At 36.4% G+C, this 19,161-nt stretch overlaps 1 protein-coding gene across 1 annotated transcript in view; it reads right to left on the reverse strand.

Annotated features, from left to right (window-relative positions):
- The window catches only part of TUSC3 (tumor suppressor candidate 3), a 221,634-nt gene that overhangs the window by 77,911 nt on the left and 124,562 nt on the right, over positions 1-19,161 (reverse strand). The window contains exon 6 of the mRNA XM_052661361.1: positions 5,081-5,170. Coding sequence (XP_052517321.1) covers positions 5,081-5,170 — 90 coding nt within the window. The remainder of the gene's footprint in view (positions 1-5,080; positions 5,171-19,161) is intronic.

Raw genomic sequence — 19,161 nt, forward strand, 5'->3', positions numbered from 1 at the left:
ATTAATGACCCATTAATAACCCATTATAACCCATTACTAATATTTATGTCTAAACTTTATAAATATGTATTTTAAAATATTTTGTGTGATTATTATCAACTTAAGTCTCTGAATGACTCTCAATCACATTATGAGATCTACCATTTTAATTCTGGCTTCTACTTAGTCTATTATATTTCCTCAAAAGTAAAATATCTGCTCTCTGATCTCAGAGCATTATGCCTAAAAGGTATAAAACTAGATATAACAAAGCCAAAACCCATTAAAAACTCCCATGTTACAGGAAAGACAGCAAATTTTTAAAGTCCAGCATGAAAGAACTCACCATCATTCAGAATTTAACTTTTTTTTTAGAAACCCAACTATTTCTAGAAACCATAGAGACATTCTGAATATAATTTTAAAGTATTAAGAAAGTTAACTCACTTTACATTGAAATAATTCTTTATAAACAATTTTAATAGTTTCTCAAACCAACTATGACAAATCAAATAGTTGAAGCAAAACATTTTTGAAACTTCAGGAAAAATGAAAAATTAGCATTCAATTAGTTATTTATGTGTAGCACCTACCTAAAAATAAATCTTTAAAATATAAATGGTTATTCAATTATGTTACTAGTATGAAAAACACAATATAAATACTGTTTCATACCCTTACTCCACTAAATGTGCACTGGTCATCAAGAATTACTGCCAAATTACAAAATTCCTATATAAATATTCATAAGATACTCATCTGTCATTGTATTCCACTGAAAGAGATAAATAGCCTAATTATAGCTATTCTCAAAAACACAAATACTACATGGTAATTTCTTTTCAGAAATATAGGTTAACATATGAAGAAATTACCAAAGAAGGACAGTGCTGATTTTCAAGTTGTATCTTGAAATTTAAGCACATCTATTATCCAAAAAAAAAACCTATTCACTATTATTATTCTAATGGACAAGCATTATTTAAATTATAACTCTTTGCCAGTAACCAGTTGATGTTATAAAGCAAAGTTAATCTTCTATTTTGTTCAGTAACAGGAAAACACATTATTATGCAGATCAATTCATTAAAACAAAACTTAAACCACGGTTTTCTGTTTCAGTATATGTTGACATTAAGCATAAAAGAATGCAGGAAGGGATGTTCTTCTAAAAGATGTTAAAATTTAAAACAAGAAGAGAGCTATATACCAAGGGATGACTTTAACCTGCCCCTCTAACCTGCCTTTGTCTACACTGCTTAGCGATTAACATCTCACATTAGTCTAAAGCTGGATCCACATCTCTGGCCAAGAGTACATACAAGCAATTGATTTTGTCCAAGAAGCCTCATACGTTTCCAAGACTTTCATGATTTTTTCCCTGCAATCCTAATACTTTCCTCAAATATAAGAAAAAATTATATTTTTTAAAACAGAAGATGGTGGAGAGTTTGGGACAAAATTCATCTTTTTGAATATCTTGGTTATAGGTATAAGTCTCATCATTTCTGTAACTTTTGATAAGGTGCTGAAAAGATAAGGTCCTGAAAAGCTAAAGTATACACATTAAAAGTTATATACACTTTCAATGTATGTATTTTTCATTAACATACAAAGGTAAAGTTTTTTTCTTTTAAAAATATAGAAAATTCTGTTTTCTTAATGTGTTCCTCTGGGCCATTACAGGACCTCTACCTACTGGCCATGCCATTCTCTACCTACAAAACAGTAATACAACAATGTGGAACAGGATAAAAAATTGTCTAAAATCAATAGAGAAAATTTCTTTCCAGTCTAATCTGAACCTTAAAATAAATGTTCCTGTCAGGTTAAGGTTACTAACTGGTTTATGCTAAATTAACAGGGACATGTTGATCCTATTACTCTTCTAACTAGTGAGAAAAAATAAATGGAAAGAATTAAGATAATCCAATTTAAGAACACATCTCCTAGTGTCTTTATAATCTTTTAAGAAAACATTTATTGAGGACCAGCTGTATGTAAGTGTAAAGATGAAAAACAAACTCAATGGTAAGAATTTGACAAATGTATAATTAAGGATTATGATGATAAAGGAATGCAGAGATACGTAAATAGGATAACTACATGTTTATAAGTAGGTAAAGGAAAAAAGAATTTCTAATGTAAGTAAATAATGCATTTCAGAGGGATGGCAGATTAGGTGGTGTTTGACGATGAGCATGTTTTGATAGCAATTCTGGGTGGGATGGAAGAAGCAAAAGCAGCACATACATAGGGGACAAGGGGCAGTACAGATACACTAACATGGAGTTTCTCTGCAAAGTAGCAGAGTCTCAGAATGCAACTGAAGATTACAATGGGGGTATTAGTGGAGAGCTACTTAGGATCTCCCACTTGACTGGAGATAAGTTAGGTCCACATATATTGATATTTTGACTATAATCAATGTGCTTTAGCAATGTTCATCTAATGGCCTAAAATACTCATTTGTGAAGTCTAGTGCCCAGCATATGTTCAGTTAGCAACAGATGGCATCCATGTTGTTGTCACTGTTTGTTAGTGCAAACTTTCTTGGCGCTTACTCCAATAAACTACATGTGAAGGGATTAGAGTTTCATGATTTATCAAAGATTGAAACGGTTAAGAAGATGAGAGAATGAAGGATGATAGAATATGACACTCTAATATGCCACTTTGGCCTAAGAATTAAAGCTGCAGGCACTGAGATAAAGCAGAGATGAGATGAAGCAGATATAAGAAAATTTCTCTGCCTTCTCCCATCTCCCTAAAAGCAGGACCTAAATTTACAAAGGTGTCCCTTCTCCTTTCTCTACCAGGAAGGACAAAGGTTAACCCCTGGAGACAACTTTAGCTCCTTATCAACTGCAAAGGTACCCGCTAAATTCTATCTGCATAGTAAACTTAATCTTTCCTTTTCCTGGTCACCTCCACATAACTGATTTTCCCTCAGTACTTTTCTTTTTGTCTTTAACAAAAGCTGGTACCTAAGCCTGAGGTCTAAGCCACTTCTAAGTGTTGTTCTTTTTTTTTTTCTTTCCTGAGTATCTTCCATGTATACATGAGGTATACATGGTAACAGATTTGGTTTTCCCTTGTTACTCTCTTTTTATTACAGGGACCTCAGCCAAAGAGGGGCTCAGAACAGGAGAGGAAAAATTGTATTTCCTTCCCCTACACAAGCTAAAACATTTCATAAGGTTATTTTTCATATATATTAGCAAATAATAAACAATAACAAAAAGCAGTGCTTCATTATTTTTACCTAAGGAATATTATTTTAGAAAAATATTAAGAGACAGGAATAAAAATAAAAGATTTCCTAAATTTATACTTTTAAGTATCACTGACACCACAGTGATCAAATCTTTTGTGTCAGGCCCTTCTCTATGAAACAGGAATATATCAGGGACTAAAACAGATATAAAAAAATCACTTTGTGAAGTGCTTATATCCTACTGGGGTCCTGGCAAAAGACAAACAAATGTAACACAAAATAAATACATTATATAGCATGTTTTAAGTGATAAAGGAGAAAAAATTTAAAGAGGAAAGGGTGACAGTGAGTATGGATAATTTAGGGGAGGGCAGAGAAAACAACCACACTCTAAAAAAGGACAGTCAGGAAGACTTGAAGAAAAGGGGACAATTTATTGTTTGATAATTACTTCCATTATTTTTTCTGTAAAATCTAATTCTGAATAGTTGAGATACTCAAATCACTTCTCTAAGTAGTGACAGATTTCGAAAATACACAGTACATCTAACAAAAAGCATATCTGGTTTAGAGTCTAACTTTGAAGCTATATCCTAGACACCTGTAGAAAATATCTGAAAATGATGACGGCAATATGAGACCAAACTGGTTACTTTAATATGTAGTCTTAGTGACTGCAACTCTGCTCATTTGCAACTAGTCCTTAAAACCTCATTGAGTCACCAGGGAGCATACAATAAATAAAATGAATTATATCCCTAAATTACAGTTCCACAAAGAAGTTCAAAGAAAGTCACAATCAATTTAGGAAGAAGAAATGAATAACTTGTTAGCTTTCTTTAATATTAAATATATGTGAAGTACTGTAAGCAATGAAGAATAACCCTCACAAGCTTACATTATACCTTTATAGAGAAATCATAACATTATTTGGCACAGAGTAACAGTATTCCATTCAGAACCAAATTTCAGAAATTAAGAATTTATTACCATTTTATGTGTGATTGTGTGGTACTATCGTTAGATTTTAAAAGATAATCTTATTTTTTATAATTACCTACTGAAATATTTATGTGTAAATGAAATGATATTGGTAAGTTATTTCAAAAGAATCCTACAGCAGGTAAAGAGTACTGGGCAGGAGAATACATGGAACACGGCAGGTTATGAAGTGGCAATTAAGCTTGGTGATGAGTACATAAGGACTATCATATTCTTCTCTCAAAAATCTGTATAAAGAAAAAACTAGAACAAAGAGGCACATTTTAAAACAGCTAATAATCTTCGGTAACCTCTAATACTAAGCCTCAGAGACGGTATTTTGTAAAGTCGATCTATGACAATATGTGCCACTGGCCATTTTTGGTGGAAAGGGAAGGCAATAAGATAGTAGCAGTTACTAAAGTCAACTCTGCTACTGACAGAACTGCACGCCAATTTCACTTTCAATTTTGTGGCAGACTGTTCCTGGCATTCTAATACAATGAATACCAGAGTTTTTAATGATCTTCTAAACTTAATTAAATTTACCAATGCTGGGATGCTCGTTAAAACTTTTTCTATTTCCTCTTTGGGCATTACATATTATTGCCATAGAAGTCTACAAAGTTGAAAAAATAATTTATGTATGTATACTTGGTATGGTAGGTACACTGAATTTTTTTTTAATCCATGCTAAAGCAGTCCTCACCATAAAATATATATGTACATACATACATATATATGTGTGTGCATGTGTGTATGTACATAGTGGAGGAACATGAGAAAAAATGGAACATATATTTAGACTTATAAATAACCTCTTTCTTACTAAATATGAAATTTCTGACTGCCGTGTAAACAGGATTCAAGTTCATAATATTGATGCTTACAACATGCACTTACCACTTGTCCATTGTGTGGGTTTTTATGAGCATATGGTGGTCCACGGATGTGATTCCACATCTGGCCAGAAGTCATAGCAAAGACTATACACTGAAAAGACAGGGTACAGTGTTATACCATGCAAACTAAGAAATGGGGGAACACTGCATTCTTTAAAAAATGGTCATTAAACTACTTTCAAATACCATGTATATCAGCTCATCTGTTAAAAGCATTTTCATTTACTAATTATGGGACCTTTGGTAAGTAACTTATTCTTCTGCTGTCAGATTTGGTATCTATAAAATGGTGATACCAACTATGCTTAAGACATATATTAATGACCAAATTGGGTAACATATATAAAGTATCTGGCATGGTGACTGATAATCTCATATGTCCTAACCAGAGGTAAAGCATAGTTAAAAGCATAGATGAAACATGATGCTTTTAAATAGAGCCAGGAATAATTCACAGAAACCACATTACTGCTAGATCCAGCAAGAAAAGCTGTATTTGGAAAACTAATCTTAAAAATCTGAGGCATTATGGAGAGGGTAGAGGAGAGAGTATAAACCAGAAGTCACAGTCAATCTCTGTAACTCAGATGTAAGCATGTTTTGTTTAAATCACCTATGCTTAAATTTACAAACTTAGCATCTTTAGACTAAAGTGTCTTCAGGTTAAACGACTTCTGAATGTCTCAGAACTTGCCCAGCTCACTGTTTTTGAGCTGCCTGCCTCTGGCAGGTAGCTGAGATGTATCAACAAAATTCAAGGTCAGACTAAGCAATGTGACTAGGGATCTAAACATGTTAGATCTGCACAATTTGTAAAGGAGATAAGAGGACACAAAAGGGAACCAGTAGGATTGGGGAAATTACGGAGAGTTTTTAAACCCAAAGAATAAATCCAGATTCTGTTTCATAACTTCCTGGCAACCACTGCATTTCAGAAGAAACTGAAAATGATACACCAAGATTAGAGAGATTAATATGAATCCTTTCCCTGTTTTCTTGATAATAACTCTGAACTTAACACAAGCTTCTTAAAAGCCAGATTGGACCTCCAGACTTTCCCTGGCTTGAGATATTTTCTGAAAACCAAGATTTTATAGAATACTTGCACTTTAACCTTAGAAAGTACACTAGAATACTAGGCCCAGAGTGACATAGAGAATGATGTACCATCTAAAACATCATATAAAAGTGGGAAATTGTTATATGAGAAAAATAAATTATATCTGTTTACAGAGGATCATATCAGTGATTTAAAGAATATATGAAAGTCAAATATTCTGTAGATTATAATAGTGTGAAAGGCAGAGTATATTTTAAAATCCAGGCAAAGATGTACCTAGTGAATAAACACATTTATAGTATAAGCAAATGACATTTTTGTTTTTATTAGACACTGTAAGATTAGGGTTCTGAATTTTTGAGGATCAAACTGTTGTAGTCACTAAATCAGCACTTAAATTGTATGTATTTCTGGTTTTACTTTTACCCATCTATATTCCTTCTCTTTTACTGCTTCAATTGATATTCCTAACTGTGGTGGAAAAAATGCATGATCAAGTCTGTATTTTAGAAGGATGGTACTAGCCACTGTGGAGAACAGACTGGGGAAAAGTGTAACTTGAGGCACAGACATCAGTTTGGAGGCTGATACACAAAACTGTTTGTGAGACTAGAGTGGCCAATTCCATGCCTATTGTTGTTCCTTGTTCAGTTGCTAAGTCCTGTCCGACTCTTTGCGACCCCGTGAACTATAACACACCACGCTTCCCTGTCTTTCACTATTTCCCAGTGTTTGCTCAAATTCAAGTCCACTGTCATGTCATCCTCTGTCATTCCCTTCTCTTGCCCTCAATCCTTCCCAGCATCAGGGTCTTTTCCAATGAGTCACTTCTTCCCATCAGGTGGCCAAAGTATTGGAGCTTCTGCATCAGTCCTTCCAATCAATACTCAGGGGTGATTTCCTAGGACTGGCTGGTTTAATCTCCTTGCTGGCCAAGGGACTCTCAAGAGTTTTTCCAGCATCACAGTTCAGAAGCATCAATTCTTTGGCACTCAGCTTTCCTTATGGTCCAACTCTCATATCCATACTGACTACTGTGAAAACCATAGCTTTGATTATATGGACCTTTGTTGGCGAAGTGGTGTCTCTGCTTTTTAGTACACTATCTAGGTCTGACTCATTGGAAAAGACCCTGATGCTGGGAAAGATTAAGGGCAGGAGGAGAAGGGGACAACAGAGGATGAGATGGTTGGATGGCATCACCGACTCAATGGACATGGGTTTGGGTGGACTCTGGGAATTGGTGATGGACAGGGAGGCCTGGTGTGCTGTGGTTCATGGAGTCGCAAAGAGTAGGACATGACTGAGCAACTGAATTGAATTGATCTGAACTGAACTAGGTTTGTTGAGGCTTTTCTTCCAAGAAGCAAGCGTCTTTTAATTTCATGGCTGCAGTCACCATTCACAGTGATTTTAGAGCACAGAAAATAAAGTCTGTCACTGTCCTTTTCATCCAAAGTTCATCCACTTTTCATTCATCTATTTGTCATGAAGTGATGGGACCAGACACCATGATCTTTGTTTTATGAATGTTGAATTTTAAGGCAGCTTTTTCACTCTCTTTCACCTTCATTAAGAGGCTCTTTGGGTCCTCTTGGCTTTTTGCCATTAAAGTGGTATCATCTGTATATCTGACGTCATTGATATTTCTCCTGCCATATTGATTCCAGCTTAAGTCATTACTTAAGCATTGTAATGACTGGCATTTTGCACAATGTACTGTGCATAGAAGTTAAATATGCAAGGTGACAATAAACAGCTTTGACGTACTCCTTCCCCAATTTGGAACCAGTCCATTGTTCCATATCCAGTTCTAATTATTGCTTCTCGTCCTGTATACAGGCTTCTCAGGAGATAGGTCAGGTGGTTTGGTATCCCCATCTCTTTAAGAATTTTCCATGGTTTGTTGTGATCCACACAAAAGTTTTCGTGTAGTCAATGAAGCAGTAGTAAATATTTTTCTGGAATTCCCTTGCTTTCTTTATGATCAAACAAATGCTAGCAATATCATCTCTGGTTCCTCTGCCTTTTCTAAATCCAGCTTGTACATCTGGAAGTTCTCAGTTCACATAATGCTGAAGTCTAGCATGAAGGATTTTGACCATTAATTTGCTAGCATGTGAGATGAGTGCAATTGTGTGGTAGTTTGAGCATTCTTTGCCATTGCCTTTCTTTGGGATTGGAATGAGAACTGACCTTTTCCAGTCCTGTGGCCACTGATGAGTTTTCCAATTTGGTGGCATATTGAATGCAGCAATTTAACAGCATCATCTTTTAGGATCTGAAATAGCTCAGCAGGAATTCTATCATCACCTCCACTAGCTTTGTTCATAGTGATTCTTCCAAAGACCCACTTGACTTCTCACCCCAGGATGTCTGGCTCTAGGTTTGTGACCATACCATCAGTTATCCAGGTCATTATGACCTCTTTTGCACAGCTCTTTTGTATATTCTTGCCACATATTCTTAACCTCTTCTGCTTCTGTTAGGTCCTTGCCATTTTTGTACTTTATCATGCCCATCTCTACATGAAATGTTCCCGTGGTACCAAGGGAACAATTCCATAGTAATGACATAATTGAGCAATTTAGATAAACAGAAATATTTACGAGATGGAATCAACAGACTTCATTGATTGATTGACGTGATAGAAAATAGTAAAAAATTAACCTCTGGGTTGCTGATCTGAAGAACAATGTACAGTCAGTAGTGCCACCCAATGAGATAAAGAATAAGGAAGAAGCTTGTGAGGGTAAAAAGGAACAAAGTCACACAGATTTGGAGTTGAGTGTTTTTAATTATTTTTTTTAACAATAGGTCTTTGTTGGTAATTTATTTTAAACATAGCAGTGTGTACATGTCAATTCTCAATCGCCAATCTGTCCCTCCCCACAAGCCCTTCTCTCTGGTAACTGTTGTTTCTAACATCTGTTTCAAAAATAAGTTCATTTGTATCATTTTTTTTAAAGACTCTGCATGTAAGTGACACCATATATTTCTCTGTCTTCAATTAGTATGATAATGACCGGGTCCATCCATGTTGTAGGCAGTGGCTACATCTACATCTTGTTAATGCCACACCTGCCTAAGATTCCTACAGAGCCAACCTCTTTATATTTGGGGTCTATATATGGTTTTCTGTGAAGCCTTTCCAGACTAATTTACTCATTTGACAATTGTTTACTGGACAATAGGAATATAGCAATGAATAAGGTAAAAATAATCCCTGCCCTTAGGTGAAGATCCTCAGTAAGTGACTTGTGCTCTGAGTCATAAAAAATAAGTAGGCATTCCTCCTTCACTCATTCAACATTTATATACCAAGAACCGACTATATATTCAAGAGGGCATCCCTGCTGGCTCAGATGGTAAAGAATATGCCTGCAATGCAAAAGACCTGGCTTTGATCTCTAGGTCTGTTTAAGAAGCTGAGAATAAAACAAAGAACAAAAATACAAGGTAGACACTATCCTCATGGAGCTTGCATTCTATAGGGAGAAAATAGTAAAAAAAAAAAAAAAAAGAAAAGTAATTAAATTATATGATGAAAATGTTAGTTGCTCAGTCATATCTGACTCTCTCCGACCCCATGGACTGTAGCCCGCCAGGCTCCTCTGTTGATGGGATTCTCCAGGCAAGAATGCTGGAGTGGGCAGCCATTCCCTTCTCCAGGGGAGTTTTCCTTGACTGAGTGACTGAACCCAAGTCTCTTGCATTGCAGGCAGATTCTTTACCATTTAAGCTACCAGGGAAATCCAAAATAATTAGAGACAATGAAAAATGAACAGCAGGGAAGGAGAAAAGAAGTCTTGAGAGAAGGATTGCAGTTCTTATGAGTGGTCAGCAGGGGCCTCTCCACGACAGTGGAGCTTTCATCAGAGATCTGAAGATGTTGACAAGCCAGGAAAATACTTGAGAAAAGAGGGAAGAGCCAGTGAGCCAGGCTGTGTTGAAGAATATCTGGCATATTAAGAGACAGTAAAGAAGCCAAGAGGACTGAAGGACAGTTGCTGAGGAGAGAAGAAACATAAGGTTTGGTGAATAGTGCAAGGCCAGATCCCAGAGCCCCTGGGTTGGAAAATTAATCATATGGTGTGTAAAGGTGGAAGCTGGGATACAGTTCAAATGCTATTGCAAGAAGTGGACTATTAAATAATTAGGCCTTAAAGGTGGTAAGTAGGGTGAGAAGTTGTTGGAATCTAGATGTATTTTGGAGGAAGAACCAAGGGGATTTTCTGAGATTAGATGTAGGGTATAGGAGGAAAGAAGCGGTGAGAAAACACAGGTTTTTGACTTGAACAACTGGAAAAATAAAGTTGCCATTAACTGAGAAATCAAAGGTGTGGGACAATTAGGTTTGGGGACTGAGCTTAGGAGTCTGTTTTGAGACACCTGGTAGGCTTCCAGGTAGAGATGCAGGATGAACAAGTTAGATTTATCATCAGTCTGGAGTTTACAGAGATATCTGGCCCCAAGATAAAACTTAGGACTCAATAATAAACAGCATTTCCTGAAGGAGAGCACGGCAACCCACTCCATTTTTCTTGCATAGCTGGAGAATCCCATGGACAGAGAGCCTAGTGGGCTACAGTCCATGGGGTCACAAAGAGTCAGGCATAACTGAAGCGACTTAACATGCACACAACAGACAGTCTTTAAAGCTAGACACCAATTAAATATAGATAGGATGAGCAAGATCCAGAAGACTCTCCAAAGTAGGAAGTGAAGGAGATAACAAACAAATGAGCAAAGATGATTAAGAAGTAGCAGTGAGAGAAGTGTGGCCCCCTGGAACACGAGAAAGTGGTTGTGGACGAAGAAATAAGTTGTGTAGATACTCTTGCAAGACCAGTGATGTGAAATAAACCCAGAACTAATATCTGAATTTATGTCGCTGGAAAATATCTGTGCCCTAGACTAGAGCATTTTCAATGGAAAAGTGAGTGAGACAAAAGCCTTATGAGAAAAGAAGGAAACAATATAGACAATTGTTTCAAGGAGTTTTGCTATAAAAGGGATCAGGTAAATAGGACAGTTTCTGGAAGGGAAAACAGCAATATGTCTCTTCAGGATGAATAAGGAGCTGTGTGCCTTGCTAATGAGAAAGGTTCAGTAATAAAAGAAAAAATAAGGATGACAGAGAAAGAGGGGAGATTGTCAGTGCACTGTCACTGAATACCAGTGCAGAGCAGGAATGAGACCTAGTACCCAAGTGGGGGTGTTAGCCTTACAAAAGAGTAGAAATGGTTCAAGTAACAGAGAACAGACTCCAAGGGGCCATGCATAGAATGCAGGGGTGGAAGGAGATCTGGGTACTTAAAAGAGATAAAAACAAAACTTCATTTTCACTGTCTGATAAGTATGCAGTTGACCGATCACAATAGTTTTAACAGCACCTGTTTCATACTCTAACATTTTCATATTATAACAGTTACAGTGGATATCTCAAAACATCTGTTTATACTCTTAACTACTTCAAAACTGTGGTAGTTACTGGATCCACACTAGGTTTGGTGATTTAATCCATTAATAAGGAAAGGTATAGACTACAGTATTACAAATGTTATATACACATGAGAAAATGCTCAAATTTTAAAATGAGAAGTTAAAATTCAATAGCAGTAGCTATATTACATATGGTTTGTTATAGAAGTTTTTAAAAATCCATCTTAATACATAATTTATTCAAGATTCTAAGAAATGGTTCAACAAAACAAAAGCAGGCTTAAACATGGCAAACTTGCTTGATCATTTGAAGTAGTGACAGATATATTTACAGTATTTATAATTACACACAGAGCTGTGGGCACTTCTCACAACATAATAAAATACCAAATAAACTTTGACAGTGCAAAATGGCCTCGATTACAATTCTTTCTCTAAAATAAGTATAAATGGTATTTCTTATTTTTTTACGTTAATAATGGAAATGTCCAGCACTTTGCCACTCTAATTTGGAAATTTTAAATTTTTATAGTTAAACTACAAGTTTACTCTTGTATCTTATTTACTAAAATATTCATGCAAAAAAGGACATGATTTAAAGGGTATAGATTAATGAATTTTAACATGAATACACCATTATAACTAACACTGAGATCAAGTAGAATACTATTAAAAAACAGTCCACTGGTGCCTTTTCCTAATTATTTCCCTCCATAGACCTCTGAAGGGGTAAGAAAATTTTCTTGAAAATGCTGCATCATACAGTATGTGTATACTAGGCTTTAGTGGCTTAACTACCACCTGTATCTCTCTTTAGAACAATATCTCTTCTGATTCTGTGTCTAGTTTTTTTTTTTTTGTATGCATATTTCACAGTTGGTTTATATATTCCCGTTTATGGACACTATGGAGAAGGCAATGACAACCCACTCCAGTACTCTTGCCTGGAAAATCCCACGGATGGAGGAGCCTGGTGGGCTGCAGTCCATGGGGTCCCTGAGAGTCGACACGACTGAACGACTTCACTTTCACTTTTCAATTTCATGCACTGGAGAAGGAAATGGCAACCCACTCCAGTGTTCTTGCCTGGAGAATCCCAGGGACGGGGGAGCCTGGTGGGCTGCCGTCTATGGGGTCGCACAGAGTTGGACAAGACTGAAGCGACTTAGCAGCAGCATGGATGCTATATTGTTTCTTTCAAAGTATACTTGTGAATAAAACTTCTATGAATATTCAAAGACAAGCCTTTGTATGTACACACGTTTTCATTTCCTTTTGATAAATAATCAGAAGTGAAATTGAAGAAAGATACCATTTAATATTTCCACCAGTAATATATGAAGACTCATTTTCCTGCATATCTGTCCTAACCCTAATGTCACCTTTCTTTGAAATTTGAGCATATTTAATGGGCTTCTATTGGTAACTACTTTGGTTTTAATTTACATGTTCCAAATGACTAAAAATGTAAGCATCTTTAAATGTTTCTTGGGACCATTTCTACATCTTCTTTTACGAAGTGTCCAAACCATTTACCCATTTCTCTCTGCCTGTTTTTCAAATTAATTTATTTGTTGTTTTTGCTATCGAGCTGTATGAGTTTTTAACCTATCCTGGGTTGACGTTCAGTTGCCCAGTCGTGTCCAACTTGACCCCATGGACCACAGCGTGCCAATACTTTATTCTGGGTATTAACCCCTTAACAGATACATAGTTGGCAAATATTTTCTCTGATTCAGATGATCTTTTCATTTTGTTGATGGTTTCCTTTGCTGTACAGAAGCTTCTTGGTTTGATGCAGACCCCACTTATTTTTGCTTGTTTTGCGTTGGCATTTTATGTCAGATACAAAAATTTATCACCAAGAACAACGTCAAAGATCTTACCACATATGTTTTCTTCTGGGAGTTTTACAGTTTCAGGTCTTGCATTCAAATCTTTTCTCCATTTTGGGTTAACTTTTTTTGTGTGGCTAAGGTAGGGGTCTGGTTTTATTCCTCTGCATGTGGCTGTCCAGTTTTCCCAACACCATTTATTGATGAGACTGTCCTTTCCTGAACACCTATTCTTGTTTCCTTTGTCCCAAACTGATCACATATGTGTGTTTATTATTGTGTTGTCTATTCAGCTCCATTGATCAGTATGTCTATTTGTAAGTCCAGTACCCTTGTATTTTGATTACTACAGTTTTGTAATAAAGTTTGAAATCAGGGCGCGTGATGCCTCCAACTTTGCTTTTAAGAGTTCTTTGTCTATTCAGCATCTTCTGTGGATCCATACAGACTTTAGGATTGTTTCTTCTATTTCTGTGAAAAGTGCCTTTGGAATTTTGATAGTAATTGCACTGAATCTGTAGACTGCTTTGGGTAGTATAATATTTGGTAGTAAATATTTTAACAATACTAATGCTTCCAACCTATGTGCAAAGTGTAACTTTCCCTTTGCTTGTGTCATTTTCAATTTCTTTCATCAGTGTCTTAGTAGTTACTTGTGTACAGGTCTTTAAACTCCTTGGTTAAACTTATTCCTAAGTTATTTCATTCTTTTTGATGAACTGTGAATGAAACTCGTTTTTTAGTTTAACTGATAGTTTGATATTAGTATGTGGAAGTGCCTCATTGTTCTGTATACTGATTTTTTTATCCTGCAACTTTACTGAATTCATTTATTAATTCTCAGAGTAAGAGTCAGACACAATTGAGCAACTAACACTTTCACCCCTAGAAGAGGAAACGGCAACCCACTCCAGTATTCTTCCCTGGAAAATTCCAGGCCAAGCAGCCTCATGGATTGCAAAAAGTCACACAACACTGAGCGACTAACACTTTCACTTTCATATACAGTATTATGTTATCTGAACAAGTGACAGTTTTACTTCTTCCTTTCTGATTTGGATGTCCTTTTTCTTGCATAACTGCTCTCACTTGAACAGCGAATATGTCAAAAGTGCTGAAAGTGGACATCCTTGCTTTCTTCCTGATCTTAGAGGAAAAGCTTACAGCTTTGTACCTCTGAATAACATGTTAGCTGTGGGTTTATCATATAAGGCCTTTATTATGTTGAGGTATGTTTCCTCTGTTAAGAAATTTTATGATGAATGGAGAACAGAAGCTAGGGGATCACTCCATGTACTAGATATTCACACTGAGGCTTATTTGTAGCTTTATAATAAGCAAAAAACTTAAACAAGCACATTCAAATGCAAAAGAAAGGGTAAGTTCATCTGAGTAACTTTTAAATGTCTGAGTTTATATAGGCCATTACCTCTCCTCATTAAAGAAAATTAAATGCTAAACGTATTAAGAAAAGTATACCCTAATAAGATATTAACTCATTTCATTATATTGTTGTCATACTCCTGACATGAACAAAATTATACATTTGGCTATATACAAAAATTACCTATAAACAGACATGAGTGAGTAAGTTAAGTTGCTTAGTCGTGTCCGACTCTCTGCAACCCCATGGACTGTATAGCCTACCAGGGTTCTCTGTCCATGGGATTTTACAGGCAAGAATACTGGAGTGGGTTGCCATTTTCTCCTCCAGGAGATCTTCCTGACCTAGGGATTGAACCTGGGTCTCCTGGATTGTAGGCAGAAGCTTTACTGTCTGAGCCACCAGGGAAGTCCATAAACAGACATACCTATCTTCAAATGGCCAAATGATTCCACTACCTAATGGGAAAAGCTGTTTGTTAGAAGTTACGTCACTGGAAACAAATATTATCAGCAGTTATTTGCTTCTCACTTGTAAATATGCCACAGAGATAATACCTATATGATATTACAAAGTATTAATGCATAATTTTATTCAAGAAAAATTTGAAAGAAAAAGGAGCTTATTCCACTCTGAAATCAGAGCTGCCCTATAGTTCAGAATGCTCACAAAAAACACATTTCTACTGATATAACATAATGTACAGATGCCAAAGAAACTTTCATAAATTGTGAAAATTATGTAGTAATAAATATATTAATCTGGAGCTTACATTTTTCATAGAACATAATTAAACCAATATAATGTGTTTGAGACAGAAGAAATATTATGGCATATGAATCATCCTACAATGCAGAGCACTGGTGTTAAAAAGCAGAGAACAGCTTCTATCCTACTGAGATTTACTGTGATAATAAGGCTTGGGTTATTAGATCTTTTTAAATGATGTTTTTAACTTTCACAATTTTAATTGTGGATTTTTAGGAGGTTTTTGTGTTTGAAATGGATGCAACTACTCATCACATTCATACTCCTGGTTTGAAATGACAGTCATCTATGAGGAGCATTAGCCTGCTGTAGGAGAAGGCAATGGCAACCCACTCTAGTACTCTTGCCTGGAAAATCCCATGGACAGAAGAATCTGGTAGGCTGTGGTCCATGGGGTCGTGACGAGTCAGACATGACTGAGTGACTTCACTTTCACTTTTATGCGCTGGAGAAGGAAATGGCAACCCGCTCCAATGTTCTTGCCTGGAGAATCCCAGGGACGGGGGAGCCTGGTGGGCTGCCGTCTATGGGGTCGCACAGAGTTGGACACGACTGAAGCAACTTAGCAGCAGCCTGCCATAAAGCTCTGCATTAAGGGCTACAAAACATAGCATTTTACACAACCATTCGACTTTAAACTCATCATGAAACAGGTACTCTGTAGGCTTTTTATCATCCTTCATCTTAAGGGGGTGGAGGAAGTTTGGAAAGCAGAGTGAAACCAAACCAGAACCAATGCTTTATTTAGCTCTATAAACAACCAACAGTACCTAATATATACGTTAACAAGCATTTTTCCCCCTAGGAAGCATGAGACCAAGAACAACTTATGACTATTTCTTCACATATTTTTTTTAAAGCTCAAAACCAGGAAGCTATAATATCTATGTATGTTTTAACATTTGCATATGTTACTTCCTCTATGCCAGGCAACTGCAAGCTTTGTCTCTATCCTACACCTTAGAGCACTATGAATAGATTTCTCTCCCCAGCATACACTTGATTCTTAATCCCATGACTCATATACAATTATATGAAATAATAATGAAAAAGAAAAAAAATAAATTACCAGCCCTAGAATACAGTCTGCTCAGAATTAAGGACTCAGAGGTACTCCGGCATGTGTTCAAAGGTAAGACACAACTGCTACTTGTATGTATACTAGTTCTTTACTAAGACACAGAAATTCTCCACCAAACTGCTTTTCTCATTATTTCCCTTGTGCATACAGTTTTCACATTACAAAAATGCTGCGCTGTTGTACAGAGTTCATTACTATTTTAAGAACTTCATTTTACTGTGCAAGCCAAGGATTTCAGCGTTTCTGCAAATCAGATAACAGTATTTTGCCAAGAATTATTTCAAAGTATATCATTTCCAAAGAAGAATGAGATATTGGTTGTTTTAAATAAATAAATGTCTAGCAATCTTAGTAAATGATTCAGCATTTTGGATGGCCTCTTAACTTTGTAAGGATATCTCAAAAATTGGATTAAAAAGGACTGGAATTGGGCAAATCCAGTTTTGCATGTAAAATAGTTTTGCTTTACAAAGAATCAAGTTTGGTGGTGGTAATGGTGACAGAAAATGGTAAAGGGGATTTAAATTATTTCTGACCTCACTGTTTAAGCTTCATAAGCCATCAGCAGATGAGAAAAAAAAATGTTTAATTCAACATTTTATATTCAGAGTTTTTAAGCATATTGTTTGAAAACATGTCTGTTTTCTGCAGCCTGTTATGGCTTCTGAAAGGCTGCCATTGGGGAGAAGACATACCTGCCAACATTTCCTTCTCAAGTATGTGTCTATGAATGTTAGAACATCTTCTGTTATGCCAAGCTCATTAGCTTTCAAGGATTCAAAGAAAAAAAAAATCTGTGTGATGTGGCAGAGGGTGTGAGAGAACTGACCATTTAAGTACTAACATTTATTTGCCATATAAATGTTCTTAGACATTTATTTAGAGTCGTAATGGCTCACTGCATCCACTGGATTAAACATCCAGCGTATGAGGCACAGGCCAGATTTGGAGAACTCAACACTGTGAAAGGGCTTCCTTGGTAGCTCAACTGGGAAAGAATCCGCCTGCAATGCAGGAGACCCTGGTTGGATTCCTGGGTCAGGAAGATCCCCTGGAGGAGGGCATGGAAACCTACTCCAGTATTCCTGCCTGGAGAATTCCCATGACAGATGAGCCTGGCAGGGTACAGTCCATGGGGCCACAAAAAGTCGGACACAACTGAGCAACTAGGCATAGCACTGTGAAAAGTACAAAGTCTTAAGTTAGATGTACACAGAATCCTATCCCAGCTGTGAGGTTCTGCAAATTGAGTTTACTGAATCTGTTTCCTTGTCTGTAAAATGATGATGACAGAAATTCCTTTTCATAGTTATTATACAGAATAAGCATAAGAAACATAACCCCCAAAGAAGGAAGAGATGCCCTAATGTCCATTATTACTTACGTCTCTTCTTGAGGAGTGAAATTTAGTCATTTAGTTGTGTCCGACTCTTTTGTGACCCCACGGACTGTAGCCCACCAGGCTCATCCATGGAATTCTCCAGGCAAGAATACTGGAGTGGGTTGCCATTTCCTTCTCCAGGGGATCTTCCCAACCCAGAGATCGAACCTGGGTCTCCCACATTGCGGGCAGACTCTTTCCTGACTGAGTCACCAGGGAAGCCACTTCTTGTGAGGAGGGAGAATAGCGTAGGCAGGCTTATCATCTGGGTCTACTGCAGACACACGGTTACATTGTAAGCAGTCTTAGTTTTTCAGTAGACTGAAACAGTGACAAAATTTGGTATAATGCTGAAATACTGAAGGAATTTTAACCTTCCAACAACACTTTGAAAGAAGGCATATATTTTTTTTTCACCAAGACAGTGGGTGGCTTAACTGCATGAAGCAACCTGAAAACCAGACTGAGCAACATCTAAAACACTTTTAAACTTAATGACTATGGTGACTGAGATCACCCACTGGATCCAATTACAGTAACTGGAGTATAACTAATAAATCTCTTTAATATTTTTCTCACGTTTTGATAACCTAGTTAAACTTTCCTTGAAAAATCTTCCTCACACTAAAAAAAATATCCGAACTTCAAAATCTTATTTCTCTGTCTACCACAAAGCCACAGAGGATCTGCTTGAATTTCAAGACATTAGCTATTATTGCACATGATGGGTGCTTTAAGGTGAGTTACCTGGGATGCTCACTTATCAGTCTGTCCTACTGTATCTAACTCAGTCATAAACACCACTGTTTGCTGAAAAATGGAAGGATGGAGGGCTACTGCATGAAGGTAAAGCCAACAAACTGACACTTAGCTGTAAACGCATATATATGGATACATACACATATTAAATAGCTTCATTTTTTATATTGTTTATAAATGTTTTATACATCTTTTGTTACTTTTAAGTTATCATTAAAGTACCATTATTTTCTTCTTCCTTTTGGGAAAGAGATTTTATTTTTAATCATCGAAATTGTTTACGGTGTAAAAATCTTAATGATTACTGGAGACCTTGAATCCAGAACACTGTTCAACTCTAGTATTAATTTTATTTTTCTCTGTAAATTG

Source organism: Budorcas taxicolor, chromosome 24, assembly GCF_023091745.1.
Source record: "Budorcas taxicolor isolate Tak-1 chromosome 24, Takin1.1, whole genome shotgun sequence".
NCBI lineage: Eukaryota > Metazoa > Chordata > Mammalia > Artiodactyla > Bovidae > Budorcas > Budorcas taxicolor.